At 38.3% G+C, this 17,738-nt stretch overlaps 1 protein-coding gene across 5 annotated transcripts in view; it reads left to right on the top strand.

Moving 5' to 3' along the window:
* The window catches only part of TTC29 (tetratricopeptide repeat domain 29), a 210,675-nt gene that overhangs the window by 42,467 nt on the left and 150,470 nt on the right, over positions 1-17,738 (top strand). For all 5 annotated transcript variants that reach the window (XR_012079909.1, XM_031692490.2, XM_072976073.1 and 2 more), the window contains exons 5-6: positions 497-720; positions 5,531-5,716. Coding sequence is in view for 4 of the 5 variants with exons in the window: in XM_031692490.2 (XP_031548350.1) it covers positions 497-720; positions 5,531-5,716 (410 nt within the window). In the remaining variant the exon portion in view is untranslated. The remainder of the gene's footprint in view (positions 1-496; positions 721-5,530; positions 5,717-17,738) is intronic.

Consider the following 17,738-nt stretch of genomic DNA (forward strand, 5'->3'; position numbering starts at 1 on the left):
AAGAGGCTCCTGAGAGCCTCCTGGCACCTTATGGTATGTGAGGGCACAACTAGAAAGTGCTGGCTCTGAACCAGGAAGGTCACCAGAAGGCAGCCTTCCTGGAACCTTGATCTTGGACTGCCAGGCCACAGAACTGTGAGCAATAAATTTCAGTTGTTTATAAGCTGTTCCGTCCAGGGGTATTTTGTTCTATCAGCCCAGACTAAGACATCAGTCAACTAGCTTATTTGTCCTTATCAAAGGGAGCTTAGCTCTGGAACTGATATATTTATAATGTAATTTCACTAAAATTACTGTATTTAGATAGCTCCTGGCATCTTTCATTAAACTGAAGTTCAATTATAAGTGTTTGAGGCAAAGATGGTGTTCAGTGCTTTCACTGAGGGAAAAAAAGAAAAACAGCATGATTCAACCTTTAATTATTATAGGATCAAAACAGCTGCACAGATTTCAAGGATTAAAATAAGGCTTTGAGTGTTCTGATTCTTATTCCCAGTTACCGGAACTCGTACAAGAAGAACATCTGTGTGGACATGCTGCGAGATGGTTATCACAAGTCCTTTACGGAGCTCTTCTCTCTGATGGAGAAGTGGGATGCCCTGAGGGAGGCTGCGAAAGTCAGGTCCCTCCTGTGGGTGCAGAGACCCCTGGAAGAGCAGCCTGACAAGCTGGATCACTTCTACTACTACCTGACCAGGGCCGAAGCAGCTGAAAGGAAAGGTAAGTGGAGGAGGGATCTGGGGAAGCAGGGCTGCAGAAGCCAGAACAGTGAGCGCCCCAGGGAAGGTTCCAAATTGTTTCCTGTATGAATTTAAAACGTGAAGACACCTTAGCACAATTCAGCCTCATCAACTAAGCATCTTAATGGAATAAACGATAGGAACACTGAATCACAGGGCTGCCCAGACACAGGGCCATCCTGGTGATGTCACTCTAAGCTAGGAAAGATGATGAAAGCTCTCCAGAGCTTTCCTTTGTATTAAAATCTTTGGTCTCATTCACTATAAACCTTACCATAGTTTTTTCTTTATATATAATCTAAATACTAACTTCCACTGAGGAGATACTTTCAAAGAGTACTATCACTTGAAAATTACACTTATTTGCTAGTGTTTATATAATGTAAATGGAAGGTTTAATCAATAAGTTCTACAGATTTCAGGGAATTTTTATTAGTGAATAGTGAGGAGACATGAAAAGCCTGCAATTCACAATTGTGAATAAAACTGTTAGCTTTATATTTTCTATCACATCACTAATAAATTTCTTTTATTCTTTTGGTATCCTAAAATTTTCCAGAAAGTCAATATGTTTCAAGTATTGAAGAAAATATTTTAATCTCTACTATAATTATAGTGATATTGTTGTCATAAGTATTTCTTAGCTTAACCTATTCGGAATTCGTCATTTTATGTAATAAGGGAAATCCCTAAATTTGGCATATAAATTTGGTGTTCTCAGTTATTCTTTTCTTCAACTTTCTGTGTGAAAATACCACAGAATTCAAAAGAGAAGCTCAAGCCCCAACATGACAATGTCTTTATTTCATTTCAGGCCTTTCTATGGGAAAATAGAGTATTAGACAATTTTTTTTGCTACCCAGTGCTACAATGGGGAAAACTGATGGAGACGTAGAACCAGCATGAGAGGGGTAGCAGAAGTCTTTTAGTCTCTATAGTGGAGTCAGTACATTATTTCTGAGCAGGTTGTGAGCTGACTTAAAAATACGAGACATAACAAAAATCCTAACACTACCACGAGTGAGCTAGAGTATGTGGGTGTGTGTGTAAACAAGAGGTAATTATTTGATTATTTGTATAATGGAAAGTAACTTCAGGATTGACTTTAAAAATAGAGTCCTTTGGTCATTTTTAAAATGTGATTTAGATATAATGTCTCCAGAAATTAACTGTTACAAATTTTAAAATGCTATTGTAAAAAACTGACATTCAGTATCAGCCTCAAATTCTGAAGTGATATTTACACTGAAAATAGAATTGATCAAGATAAAATTTGCCCACTAGTCATTTTTTTCAAGTTGCTTTAATAAAGATTTACTAAATGTTTTAGAGGTATTCATTTTAGTAGCATAAATAGGAGCCAAACACATCACTAGTCACAATATGAGAAAATTGTCATAAACTAAAATGCTAAATAATCTATTTGAAGATAGAAAACTTTTAATTTATCATTTTATTAAAGAAAAGTAAATATATGTATAAATTAAAATGTTTCCCCAATTGCAAAAATTGTAAAAGTCAGAACTTTATAACAGACAGTATCTTATACACATGATACAAGTAATGAAACATTTTCTTTACTGAGTGGTTTCTCATATATTCATGGTAAGTAAAGTTGCATTTATTAAATGGAACAAAATTACTTCCTGCTCAGAACAACTCTTCTGTAGATTTATTGCCTTCAAAATGCAGTGGCTTTTGCCTGGTTAAAATATGGAGAATTAAAATTATTGGAGAGAAAATTACTGGAAATACTTTGGTTGAAGGACATGTAAACATTTGTATGCTTATTTTTTAAATATATATAATTTTTCACATTTAACACATGAACTTTACTGGAGAAAAATTGTGAACTGAGTTAAGAATGGTATAGGGGATATGCACATTCACTCTTATTAACTTGAATTTATCCTAAATCTCAACACCCCCCCAACACACACTTTTAATCTGGAATATAAAAATCTGTTAATGGTACCTCAAAGATTCCATCCCATATGGTTGTGGGATCTGAGACAATTATCCTGGAGCAGCATATCTCTGAGCATTCTCATTGCTTCTCATTGGAAAGACCATCACTCTAGGGTCACAATGAAGTTCATTTAATCAAAGCTATGGCACTAACAATGGTCATCTCGGGTCAGTTCTGTCTCTTGAGACTCGCAGAGCAGGAACCTAAAGTTATTTAAATTACTTTTCAAAATATCACTTTCTGTCTTATAGCAAAGAAGTGCTTAAAGTAAGCCAGTCATTTCTTTTTGGATTATTTTGAGTTTGTTAAAGTGTTCCTTTGTCCCTGATAACACTTCTGATATTTCCCATTGTTGTGAATCATCTCTGTACCATCTGTAATATTATGATTAGGGCCTTATGCCCCATGGGGCAGGGGAAGAGATGGCAATAATGGTAATGGGTAACCGAATCAATAGATAATTCAAACATTATTTACACTTGACTTTAAATTGTTGTCAAGGGTTAAGCAGCAGATTTTTTTCTAATAACATTTATTTAAGCTACCCAAAGTATGTTCTACTCAAGCATAGTCCTACAGGATGTTTTATACATTTTATGTAAAGGAAAACAAAAATAATTGTCTGGTGAAATAAGTTTGAGAAACAACCAGCTGAATTAACATTGACATTAAGCAGGTTGGTTTATTGCAGGACTTATCAGAGCCTTTAATATACTAATATGTATTGTGTGGTTCACTGAAAGAGGGAAATTAGTAGGAGCATTTTCCAAATTTATTTCATAATGAGATCTCCTTTTTTAGGTAGCATAATGAATACTGGTCTAAATAATAAATCAACAATAAAATTTATTTTCATCTTATAAACATACCTGCTGACAATTCAAGGAAGTGAAATGTTCCACAAACAAGGAGAAAAGGCTGCTTAGAATAGAAAGGATACAAGCCATATATTTGGATTATCCAGAGATTCAAAACTTGAGTATATTCCTTTATACTTAATACTCTGAAAAAACACTCAATTCTTCCATAGAAAAATAGCTTAGCTGACAAGTAGTCTTTAAATATATAATCTAAATAGTTTATGTAATTCATTCTAAATAAAACCACAAACTTGGCTTATGAAATTTTGGAAATGTTTTTCTCTTATGGTTTAATTACTGAAAAGCAGAAAAATTATTTCAGGATTGTATAGATATATTTTTTAAAATCTTTATATAACTTTTTAAAATGGAAAATACAAAATGTTTTATTTACAGGTTTTAAAATATCACTACTCTAGTCACTAAATATGAGAAAGAATAAATATAAAATGTTACAAAACGATGTTAGTGCTCTATTCATATTAGGCAGAAGGTTCAGAATGGCGAGAGAAAGCATAGGAGAAGTCAGTTCTGAAATGAGAGTATTTGTTTCAAGTAAATAAGTCAGGGTACCCTCCACTTTTCACCGAAGCTGTTGCCTATTGTGAATAACCTTAAAAGCAGAATGGCTCTCCAGAATCCCCAGCTTCTTCAAAACTGGGAGATAGGGAGAGTTTTTTTAACTTTAATTTTTAGATGTTAAACTTATTTTGAGGTAAATCTTAATTTCCCATGGAATTATGAAGCAGTGTATGTAAAGAAATGATACAGGTTTTAGGAATTTCTTTTGAAACACTGGAGTGACTTATATACAGTTCTTTAAAGTTAACTTTTGTCATACTCAGCGTGACTTCATTTTTTCTGATTCTTTGTATTTTAATCTTCTAGAAGTACTAGTGGGCAATATATAAATGCTTTTCATAATTGTAATTCTTTCAGGAATATATAGGTTGACTCTTCTGATAGTAGTGAAAAATTAAAATCAGTGAATTCTAACAGATAATGATTGTTACAAACAAACAAACAAAAATCTTTGGAAGGGTAATCCAGAGGCTACTACACATTTACAACTGTGCTTTCAGCACAAATGCAAAAAAAAAAAAGATTATGAATTTGTTCATATTCACCAATAGAGTGAAGTTTATAAGAGTGAGGCATAGTTTAACACACATACATTTTTGTTTATGACTGATTGCAGTGAACGTTATAAGACTGATTCACAATATATTGACACACTTTTTTTGTGTACAAATAGGTTTCATGCCACTTTAGAAATAAAAAGAGGGGTTAAATAAGCCAGCAACTGTCTGAGTGAGAGGGATTACTAGTGTTGATGTATTTTCAGCAGAAAAGATAAGCATAGAAATCCACTTTTTCTTAACACTGCTAGTAACTTGTATTGCCAGAAAGAGCACTAGTAAGTGTATGAGCTTATCAAATCATCCTGATTATCCTTTCTGGTATCTATAAGCTGCATGCATGCTTTGTTTCCCTCCTATTTTCAGATTCTGTCTGCTTCCTTCATTTATCTTTTTGCCATGGTTAATAAACATTACTTTCTCTGGAATCTCTAAATACTTTCATATCTTCAATGGAAAAAAGTACTTGATGATACCACATACTCATTTCTTCCAAAAGAACTGAGCACATTGCTGATACGGTTTTGCTTTTTGTCTTACAAAAGACTAATGTTTCAACCAAAGAGTACATCAATTTCTAACACAGTCTGATTTTTCAGAAAGATTTTTGTTGCTTTTCTCATGTGCACATCCTTTAATTAATATAAATATTTTTAATAGTGAAAACTCATGAATTTAATTTTTGCATTTCCATTTTAAAAAGTTAATCATACTTTTAAGGGAAAATGGAAAATAAATGTGACAGTATTGGTTTGCCCTTAGAGGGGATGTGCCATCAGACATTTTTCTAATGCATTTTATGACGTTTTTCTCTCTTTGAAGAATACTTTGAAGACGTCTATAATAACTTGTATGCTCTGGCCTGTTACTTCAATAATTCTGAAGACAAGTGGGTAAGAAACCACTTCTATGAACGGTGCTTTAAGATTGCTCAACTCATCAAAATTGACGGCGGAAAGAAGGAAGCCGAGGCGCATGCACACATGGGACTTCTCTTCGAGGAAGAGGGTGAGTAGCTCTTTAGCCCGCTGCCCTAGGTGCTTTAAAGGATCCCGAGTCCAGGCAACCAGGAAGCACGTGGGGATCGAGAGAAAGACCTGAGGCTTAGTATGAGAATGTAAGTTACTGAGATCAAAAAGCAAAGGGGTGCGGTTTTGGACTCACCTTGGGTATTTTTGCAGTCATACTTCTGCCGAGCACTCAGCCTAGAGTTCCCAGCCGTGTCATCACTGAGAGAAAGCATCTTCCTCCAGCCCTCGACATGTCCTTCATCCACATAGGTGCTGCATCCTTTTGAATTGTTTTTCCTTTCTTAGAAACCTCTTTGTCCATTTTAACTTGATTTCTCATGTCCGAAAATGGGAACAAGGAAAGGCAGACTTCTTGATTTTGCTAGCGTTCCAAGTCCTATGATATGATATCTATAATCTATATAACTCAATACCACCCTATTCTGATTTTATGATAATTTCTGAAGGAAATGTTCCTTTAAAAATAATGTCATACTTAATTATGTTATCTTAAGACAAGCCAAAGTGTGAAACAACAGAAATTTCATCAGCAACGTGTTTTATAAGGTGGTTTAAAAAAGTTGGAATTTTAAGAATTAAAATTATTTATGGAAGGATAGTGGGTAGAGAGTATGCAAGTAAAATATATGGGAAGATGAAAATATTTGATTATGAATAATTCTGTTTCTTCCCTTGAAACACTGTCTCATTTTCCACAAGAGTTTTGATTTTGGCAAGAGAGTTAAATTAGAGAATGTTTATTATTTTGTGGCTAGAACTGCATAGGACTTTGAGAAAGAGGAGGAAAAGGTTTCTGTACTTCAGGATATTGCACATTGTAATCTACAGCGTGGTAGGAGCCGGAACTTGGTCGGTAGTCGGGGGCTGTCTTGAGTGAGATGCAGGAAGAGCAGAGCAACGCAAAGAAGGGAGAGACCACACAGACTAGATGCAAGGAAGGCGTGATGTAGTCAGTAAGTACTGGTGGTGGCCTGGGAAGACGGGTGGAATTCAGACAAGTAAAGAAACAGGAATACGTTCTGTAAGAGGGACCTACATACACTAAAGCATAATTGCAGAAACTCACAGTTCATTGCATTAAGGAAATGCAACCTATTTAAAGTGGAAAGTTTATTTTTGAGCAGTGATGTGAACTGAGTATGGAAAGGCAAACTGGGACCATGCCAGCATTCAGAGTTTGGGCTTCCATACCTTCAGGCTAAAGAAAGGATGCTGTGAGTCTGGTTGTGATGCGTCCTGGGGGAGAAGGAGAAAGAAGAAGGGGGATGGTTAGGAGGCAGCTGCACTAATTTGACCCTGAAGGGACAGTCCAGAAGCATCGAAGAGAATGTATTTAAACATAGCCATGGTGATACAATGTATGATATCTCAAAATAGGAGATTAGTTAAATGCGTTAAGTAAATTCATGCAGCAGAGTTCTGTGCTGTCATGAATGACAAATCAGAGCAAAAGTCATTCATTCAACAAATATTTGTTTAGAGCCTAGTTCCTGGGGATATAACAGTTAACAAGACCGACAAAATCTTTGCTCTCATGTCACTAACATTCTACTGGAAAGAACAGGCCTTAACCACTAATAGCCGTAACATGGTAAGTAGTGGTGAGTGCTCAGATGGAAAATAAAGCAGGGTAAAGGGGTATATAGTGGTTGCTACCGTCGACTGAAATAAATGCACAACCTAAAAGTTGAGAGTTATGTTTCATTCGGTGGACAATTCTAAGGACTCAGCCGGGATGACAGCCTCTCAGATCGCCCTGAGGGACGGCTCCGAAGAGGTAGGGGAGGAGCTAGGATATATAGAAGCTTTACAGCAAAGACCAGGTAGTTGGAACATTAAAAGATTACTTGTTAACTAAAGAAAACCAGATATCTCAAGTTTAAGAATTTAGCGCTTTTCTATGTATGAGAGGAAGCAAACATTTGGGCTCATTGAATTCACTCCTTTGACAAGCACGGAGCTATCTAGGGCCAGTATCCTGTTCTTTCTTATTCTGAGTGCCCTCAGAGTGCACCATTGTGAGTGGCTGCAGAGGCCAGGCTGCAGGCGTGTTTTCACTGAGGGGTGGTGGCAGCCGCTAATGACTTGATGGCTTCAGCATTCTTTGTTTACTGATACGGTTTGCAGTATTTTTCATTCACACTACTTTACAGAATTTCTTCACCTGTTAGAAGGTGAATGAAGTGAGTGAGTGAGCCTTGTAAAAATCTGGTGTAAGAGTTTCTAGAGAGAGGACTTAGGAAGTGCAAAGGCCCTGAGGCAAGTGCATGCTGAGCAGGCTCAAGAACCTGCAAGGCCCACTTGTGAGCTCAGTGAGGAAGGCTGGAGGTGAAAGGAGAGGAGCTGAGTTTAGACCAGGAGGCTTGCGGTCACACTGGGGCTTGTGGGCCAAGCTGAGGGCTTTGGATTTCATTCTAAATTGTACAGGAAATCTCAACATATATTGCTTTGACAAAATGCTCATGATACATTACGTAGTAAGATACAAAACACAATGTAAAATAGAATTATATTTGGTATGTATCATATACCAACAGTGATTATTTTTAATGTGAGGGTCATAGGTGATTACCAAATTATGTACTGAAGAGTTATGACTTAACAATGATTTGAGAAGTTACTTGATAAAACTTTTAGTCCATTGTTGAAAGTAGAGTTTTGTTTTCCAGCTTGTAAAAATGGAATAAATTCTTGCTTAAGTAGAATTGCAAGTCATATCCTTGCTTAAGCTTTTAAAAATTATTATTCTTGATTCTGGGTGAGGTAAAATTTTTTTTCAGCTTTTAGGAATTACTAACTTCATTTTGAAGGTAAGAAAACTGTGGCACAAAGAAATTAAGCTGGTTAGTGGTGGGGCTAGTATTAACTAGTCAGCTGGGTTCAGAGTCTGTGCTGATAGGCATTGCTCTAGGCAAACCAAGAATTACTTTAATTTCATGATGTGCTAATTATGAAAATTGTATACTACAATACAATTTAGTACTTTTTCTCTACTATCAGACCATCATCCAACTGAAAAGAGTAAGAGTTGGTTTTGTTTGTTTTTATAATTGGAACCATCAAATTCTCCAATGATGATGATAATGGAACTGTCAATTACTGACTCCAAAAAAATAAGTCATGAAAGAAATAAGGAATAATATAATTTTAAAAAATTAGGGCTGAAGCAGCCAGAGTACATTGATGAAAATTTAAGAGTGGCTCCAGTGAGATTCGGATAGTGATCATAGCTGTATTCCGAGTTTTTCTATAAATTTTATTTCTGATTTTTTAAATTTGATTTGATCATTTAAAAACTGATTGCAGTAAAAAGTGCATAACAGAATTTACCATCCTAACTCTTTGTGAGTGTACAGTTCAGTAGTGTTAAGTATATTCATACTGTCATGCAACTGGTTGCCAGAACCTTTTCTTCTTGCAAAACTGGAACTCAATACCCATTAAACAACAACTCTCAGTTTCCCTCTCCTTCTGATCTTTTAAAATCTCTGTATGTATTTCTATTGGAGGATTTACTCATTGCTTTCTTTACTTACTTATTTATTCATTCATCTGTCCATTCACTCACTCAACAAATACCGGAGCACTTAATGGCCACTAACACGATTAGTAACCATGGCACTGTATCATTTTAGTGGCAGAGAGAGTGAGGAGGACTTTGGGACATGTGATCAGGGTGGGGCCGCTGTGAGGTCACCTTCACAGGTCAATGGCTTGCTCACATTTAGGTGCCCCACCCTCTAGCATGATAAAATGCACCCATATTCCATAATAAAAGAATGTTTTGGCTATGAAACAATTTTCAAGTTAGATTGTGTTATTTTGTTTTGTAATTACTTTTTGAAAGATCCAAACTATGTTTCTGTGCCCTTAATCAGTTCATTGGCCACAAGAACCATGTTTTATTGCCGGATGGATAAAATGACTGATTTGGTGTTGATGAAAGTTCTAGAGATTGACTCTGAGTGTTTGATGTACCTAGCAGTGGTGAAAATTGTCTGTGCAACTTTTTTAATCTGGGGTAGAATTTTCATGAGGAGGGTAAACTAGGGCTACTTAAAATATGTGGCCAGAGTGCAGTGAGGACTTCCCTGAATATGAGGTTACCCCTGAGGTGATGGTGTTGTAGCTTCCGCATAACTGCTCTGATTGGTCCAGACAAGACCCACATATGGAGGCCCCATAGCAACAGCCAGGCGGCAGCTGTGTCAGGGGCTGGTGGCAGCATCCTAGTTCCAGGGATGTCCATTCAGGTTAAAGTAGGATACCAGCCAGCAGATGACAAAGGGCAGGCTGTGGTCCAGGGCATGGCTCCAGCACCCTCAGGGAACTGCAGAGCAAATGAACATGAGCAGAAACCATAGTCATAGGGACTGGGCACCTGGGTGCACGCAGGGCCAATGTTCAGCCCATGAGCACATATGTGACCAGAGCCGCCTGGTCAGAGTCGAGTACAGGTTCTAGTCCCCACTGCTGCTAAAGATGGAGCTCAAATATACAATGTGGCCTGTTTTCCACGGACTCAGTGCTGTTAGTCTCATTCTTCAGGTCACATATCTTCAGATTATAGCTGGGATAGCAGGCATGGAGTACTCATGGTCTGACAGACACTTGTAGCAAATCAGTAGCTGTATCTTCTTAAGAACTGTGACCTATTTGGAAGGACTAATGAAAAGGCAGCATTCACACCACATCTGAGGAGCACTGTAGAAAGCTTTCGGACACTGGGTCCATAGGATATGTACCCATGAATTCTGGAGCAGCACAAAGAGGTCTAGTAGGGCCAGATGTCAGACCCTGTAACAGAGAGGGCTTTTTAAGAGACAAGATTAGGGAAGCACTGGCATCTCCCCAAGTACCATCTGGGGCCAGAGCAACAATAACAAGATGATGGGGCAGAACCTTAACTTTCATCCTCTCTGGCCAGGTCGGCACTAGTGGTTGGGTCAGGGGACTAGGGTCTAAGCCTTGAAGTTGCAGCTTTATTCATGGGGAGCAAACCAGTGGTGGGGTTGACCACGGCTGACCACATTAGCATTCATAATTGAGCAAACACCAGCACCCGTCCTCTTCCCCATTCCATTGATTCAGGATCTGAGTCCAAGCCTTGCCTTTGACCAAATTAATGGCCTTAGCACTGAGACTAGCTGATTTCCATGGAACTGTGTAGAGGTGAGTGTTTTCTGGAGGGTGAGCCTGGACGGATTAGTATTGGTCAAGTTGACCCTTGACTTCTTTCTTCATTTTTGTCCTTTCTCTTCTCCCTCAATTCAAAGAGAGGTGGCTTCTAAGCATTATCTCTCATTCTGTCAATAATGCATCCCATTTCAACCCATATGGGCTCTGAGTCCAGACCTTGCTGTGGGAGACCAGGTGGATGATTAGAAATAGACTTTGGGAGGTGATCCCAGGTGCTGATCATGTTCTCTGAAGATGGGCAGGGGAAGATCATTGTAGGAACAGCTCAGGAAGTACACATCTTGCAGCTCGGAATGCCTTTATCTGACTTTAGCACAGGAATTGAGTAAAGGCTAGCCCAGGTCTACAGCATTGATCCCAAGTTCTCCCAGTGACTGGGGAACTTCTGAAGAAGAGATGTCCTAGTCGACATGTTCAGTTCAGGGCCTAGAATTTATTGTTGACAGTCAGTTCATTGGGCAGATTCTAGATGGTGTATTTCAGTGTGGTTTTCTGGGAGCTGAGAGGAACCAAGAGCAAGGGAACGCTGTGAAGACGCACTGGAATGGCTCCCCTTTTCTTCAATGCATCCAATCATGAAAGTAAGATCCAGTAACAGATTTGTGGAGGAGGCCACCATTATAAGGACTGTCCCCTTTACCATCTTGATCTCATGGACAGAAATAGAATTTGGAAGTCCACTTATCCTGTCTTGCTGATGGTCAGTTCTTTCCTACATTCTCCACCCATTTTTAGTGATCATGGGAAAGATGTCCTCTTTCCTCTTTTTATGCATGAATTTTATGAGGTGCAGTAGTTCAACTTTCCTTTTAGTGAAGTGTCCACCTCATCTTAGGCAACTCCCTTTAATATCACACACAAAAAAGGAATTCTGTCACTGAGAGTCTTAGCCCCATAAGATTAAGGATTTCTTCAAGGCTAGTTCCTGCTAATGATCACTAACCAGACATCCTGAAGGCTGGTCACAACATCACCAGCAGACTCTTCCTGCTCCAGTCTTGGTCTTTGATCTATTTCCAGTCCTCTGACTTGCTTCCAGAAGGATATGTTATGGGCCTGGACAGACGCCCAGTTTACTGGGACAACTGCCATGCTAACAAAGTAATTGGTCAGCAGCTCTCACAGCAGGCCTGCTGGAGCAATGCTGCTCTTAGAAAACTCACAGAGACAGGAGCAGTAGCAGGTGTGCTGGTCTCCCATTGCCCTTTCATTGGATGCTGTATGTTTAGGGAAGTATTGTCACACTCCTGGTGTGATTGGGGGCCAGACACAATAGCTATGTGATGTTGCAGAGCCTTGATATAAGCTCTATCCTGCCACCTTAGCATTCATTACTTGATGTAGAATCAGCCAGCCCCTCCCATTCTGTGATCTGCATGTAGGGGAGGAAGGGAAGAGACAGGGGCTGAGGTCTCTGCCTTGTGGTTGCAGTCATAGGATATGGCACACATATAGCAAGATTTGCCCTGTAGGCATTCACAACTTAGGGGGTACCAACCTCTCCAGTGTCAGGAGAGAGGAACTCTAGGGTCTAAGCCTTTGCATTAGGTCGGGAATGATTGCCCTAAAATTACTGAGCCTAATTGGTTTCCTTGGAACTTTGCTAGAGTCCACCTTCTCTTCCAGGAAACCAGCCTGCAGGATATCAGACTTGAACAAGTGAACCCTGACCTTTTAAATCTTTAAGTTCTAGGTAAAGAGTGCTTTTAACATAAAGAGACTAGGGTCAGATTATGGACACAGAAGTGCTGTCCTTTAAGAACTAGGACAGAGATAGAACCATGATCAGGACTATAAGCTTCAAAATGAGCTCTACCACCAAAGACTAGATAAAGAGCAGTTCAAAGTAGAAGAGAACCAATCAGTTAAAGTAAGAGAAGAGCAAATCTCAGTCCTAGAAGAATGCCTGCTAGACACTGGCATTGAGTGAGGTGCTGTGCCTACCAGCTGTCCTCCAACTGGAGGAGGATCCTACCAGTTCCACATAGCCAGCGAGCAGAGCCAAGGGCTGACTGTCTACAAGACTTGCCTTTAAATACTGGGACTAAATAGACTGCTCTTAATTGAGGGATGTAGAAAATGCAAGGCAAACAAAGCATTAATCTGAAGAACAAACTTATGAATATGATAATTTTAGAAAAATTCTTAGTTTCTTCAGAAAGATACAAGTAGATGATAGAAAAGCTTAAGGACAGAACCAAGTGAGATGGCCATGCACCCCAGATGAAAGAAGGAAGGCTTTCAATAAAATGTGTTGGTAGAATTAAAATACAGAGTAGAAAAAGTAAAGAGCAGGATTGGTACAATGAAATGTTGACTCGATGGTGCTGAATACAAATTTGAAACATTTTCTCAAAATATAGGGGAAAGATTCAGAAATGAAAACAATGGAAGTTTCTGAAGTAGAATTGACAATAACTGAAATGAAAGCAATAATCAAAGACACTGTAAGAAAGCTTTCTTTTTCATACTCTTTTTCATTATAGGTGTTACTTCTTCTTTTTCAATTTGGATTCCTTTTATTTCTTTTTCTTCTCTGATTGCTGTGGCTAGGACTTCCAAAGCTATGTTGAATAAAAGTGGTGAGAGTGGGCATCCTTGTCTTGTTCCTGATCTTAGAGGAAATGCTTTCAGCTTTTCACCATTAAGTATGAGCTGACTATACTTCATTTTTAAAAAGTTAAAAGAAAAGGAAAGAAAAGAAACCTTTCTAGACCCTAAAAAGATCTGAATAGGCAGATTGAAATAGCTCTTCATGTGTCAGTCAAAAATAACAAGGGAAGATTCATAACTAAATAAGTTTTGGGGAACTTTTTGAATGACTCATATTAAGACACACTCCCACCTGCATCCAAAGAGAATACACAGATTGCCTGCATTGGAATAAAAATCAGATGGGACTCATTTTTTTTTTCTCTTTTGCAACAATGAATACCATAAAACAAAAAGAAGTAGAGTTCATGGAGTTTGAGGGTAGGGGAAAGAGAGTGGAATGCTATAGAGCTGAGAATTTAGAATATGCTACAGAAGTAACTCCTGCAGTAGCAACAGGAAGGTAGTCTTACATATGCAAGACTCAGAAAGTTCACTATGAATGTAGTTTCTGTGTATCCCATATTCTGCAACCCAGTAAGAGATAAATCAAAATTAAAAATTTTAAGAATAGGAAAGCCTTCATATAAAAGAACTGATAGTATACACTGAAACTGATTAAATATAAAGTCAAGAATACAAAAATATCAATAGTTTTGGAAATAGAAGATACAAAGTAGAAAAATTGTGTGATTTAAATTTTTCTCTTTATGATTTTCCAAACATTTTATAGTAATATTAATTAATTACTTTTGTATCTTATTTTAAAATTAAATTTTATGAGAAACATTTAAAAATAAACTATAAAAACATAGAAACTATAGGTAAATATTTTGATCTTAGATGGGGAAGATCTTCAAAACATAAATACAATTGAACAGAGAACAAAGAAAAACGGTAAGATTTAGTTAAAGATAAATATTTTCTTCCTGCTCCAAGTTCAGAACCACTTCAGAAAAAACACAAGAATCAGACAGATCATGATTAATCACTAAGGCTAGTTGGGGAGCAGAGCTTCTATTTGTTCAAATCAAACTCTATTATCTCCCAGAATTCATCGTAGCCGCCTAGATACTGAAAGGCTGGTCACTGGTCACTACCGATCATGGGTCTTGGAGCTGGGATCCAAAACTTGAGCTCTCTGACTCAGTTCTGGACTCCTAATCCCCCTCACTGAAGTCTCTGGGAAGTTCCCACCCAGCTAACTCAGTAACTCAGTGTGGACGGAGAACCAACCATGAGAGCAAAGATGTCACAAGCACAGGTGTAGTAGATGTGGTTGTCAGCACTGAAAACTGCTCACAGACACCCCAGAAACTCATCAAATGAAATGTTCAACAGATTTAACAGGTTCTTTAGATGCCTTATGTGAGAAGTCAGGGATGTCTGATGTGCCATCCCTGAAGGTAATCTATCCTGAAAGTATCTCTGTCGCCCAGTCCCACTTGAACCATTATCTCAGGTCATTCATACAACTAGAAGCATCTCAGTATCCATGGACATCCCCAGAACCGGCTTCCCTTGCTGAAGAGCAGCTTTAGGTAGATGTGCTGCCTGTCCCATCCCCATCCTGAGCACACGGATGCTCGTGCTCTGTGCGGCAGTATTGCTTTGCCTGTAGGGACAATTTGTGGCTTCAAACCATGTCAGTATATCTACTAAATAAGAAAACCCTGGACCCATTGCTCACCACGTAATATTCATGGGCTTTTGTATCCTTTTCTTTTTTAATGAAGGTACTGGGAATTGAACTCAGGACCTCCTACATGCCAAGCATGCGCTCTACCACTGAGCTATATACCCACCCCCCTGGCTTCTATATCCTTTTATTTTTATCTTCCAGCTGCCCCAGACTTAGGGTCTTTATGCTCTGCAGGTGGTTGCCGTTCTCAACCTGTTTTCTCACAGCAGCAAATATGATTGTTTATATTGACTTAGACAGCATGCTTATGAGAATACTGAGATCTCAACACACACACAAACACACACACACACACACACACACACACAGACACACACACACACCCCCCTCCTGCCTCCAAAGCAGTAATAATAATACCATCACTGATTATGGGCTGCAGTCAAAGTCAAATAGGCTGTGGGTCATCTGCTACCTGAAGTTCCACAGCCTTTCTCTCCTGCCTACAAAGCACATTGGAATTCAGATGAGTAATACTTTTTAAAATGACTAATAGCAAATCATCATTATATGTAAAAAAAAAACCATTTAAAAACTTTGGTTGTTTATTGTTATAAAAATTACTGGCAGCACGATTTAGAATTATCAGGACACACAGTTGAGCCTCAACACATTTTAGGGTAGAGTTTCTGGCTCTGCTCCATCCATCCATCCCAAAGTTTGCCTGATAAGCTTCTAAGACCGTTTTCATCATTGCTATCATCAGTCTGGTGTCTTTCCTCTCAACTTCGCTCTGTATCTCTCTACGTACACTCCATATTTGCACATCCATCATCTGCTAGACCATGAGAACCCATCCTTTGTTGGATGCCTCTTTCAACAGATCCTTCAGAAAGTAGAAGAAACCTCCAAACTCCACCCTGTCTCCTCTCTGCTTTGCGCTCAGATTTGCCTCAGACTTGAGCTCCCCCAGGCACCTCACTTGGAACTGTGTCTGGGATTCTAGTTACCTCTGTGCTTGGTCTGTGCTAAGTCTTTCTCCATCCAGCTGGTGGTCTCTTGTCTTGGAGTCACACATGCTGCACCACTTTGCTTTGCTTCTCCAGGGTTGGTGCTGACAGCGCTTAGCAACTACACAGCTAAGACAGGACAAGTATTGTATATGATGCTGGTACATTTTACTTTCTCGTTTGAGAGAAAATTTTCAATCATATTTGTTATGGGTTTAATTGTAGATCCTCCCCCCGAAAGATATTGAATTCTTAATCTCCAGGATCGGTGAATGTGATCTTATTTGGTAATAGGGTTTTTGCAGATGATCAAGTTAAGATGAGGTTTTTAGGGTGGGCCCGAAGCCAGTATGACTCATGTCCTTACCTAGAGGGGACATTTGGGCATAAAGACAGACATATACTGAGGGAAAATGATGTGAAGACATAGGGAGAACACCAACTACAAGCCAAGGACCAGCCTGTCAACCCACACCTTGGTTTTGGACTTCAACCTCCAGGACTGTGAGAGAATAGATTCTGTTGTTTAAGCCACCCAGTGTGTGGTTCTTTATTATGGCAGCCTCAGGAAACCAGGAGAATATTCAATACGGTGTCACTGATTGTTCTTAACTTAAAAAAAAAAAGAGAGAGAGATGTTATTTCAGGAAAAAAATAAAGGAATATAATAATGGTGGTGTGATATGACTTGACATGTAAATAATGTAATGTTCTTTCATTTTAAAGTCAGAACGTGTATCGTGGGTGGTGATCAACTGAATACTATCTAAAATAATACAAGGACATTTTTTAAGAAGTCCTTAATATCTCATGGAAACAATCTCTTCCAAGAGTTTTGGCTTTTTACCTTATTCTCTATTCCATTATAAATATGACTTCATTTGGTGAATATTTGTATGCTTCAGCATTTGAAATGAAGTTTGTCATCACAGTATTCAGTTCTCAAAAAAAAAAAAGATTAAAATACAACAGTGTCATCAAAGATTTTAATATCATCAAAGATGCCATATCAGAATTGATAGAAATTTCATGGTAATTACTTGTTTGTCATGGAATAATGTTTGCCAGCTTATTAGAAAAACAGCTTTAATAACTAAAAGAAATGCAAAGGATATATCAGTTTTTAGTGTGGTATTTTATTTTCTCGTTCATTTTATTAAAAATTAATAGAGATGTAAACGCTGTTGAGAGGATTTAAAAACCCATCAAATACACAAAATCTCAGCTGCCTGGGCCCCAGAGAAGGGCACCGATGTTGTGGGATGGCCGGAGACTTATTTTGCATCATTTGTCATTCCACGCTAAAAGAATTGGTTACCTTGTGGAATGTTTTATTTTTTAACTGGGTGGGGAAGGGGGTGACTAGCTAATTTTTAAGATTTCACTGAATTCAAAAGTATTAAAAAGGATAGAAGTTTTTTCAGTTAGTAAAAAATAATGGTGAAGTTTACAGAAGTATTATAGATCCAGTCACATTATTAATGATGTAAAAAAGTAGGGGGAAATGTTAATTATTGATTGTTTTTTTTCAGATAGCAAGGGAAACCCAGATCTTCAGG

This window comes from Vicugna pacos, chromosome 2 (genome assembly GCF_048564905.1).
Source record: "Vicugna pacos chromosome 2, VicPac4, whole genome shotgun sequence".
NCBI classification, from domain to species: Eukaryota; Metazoa; Chordata; class Mammalia; order Artiodactyla; family Camelidae; genus Vicugna; species Vicugna pacos.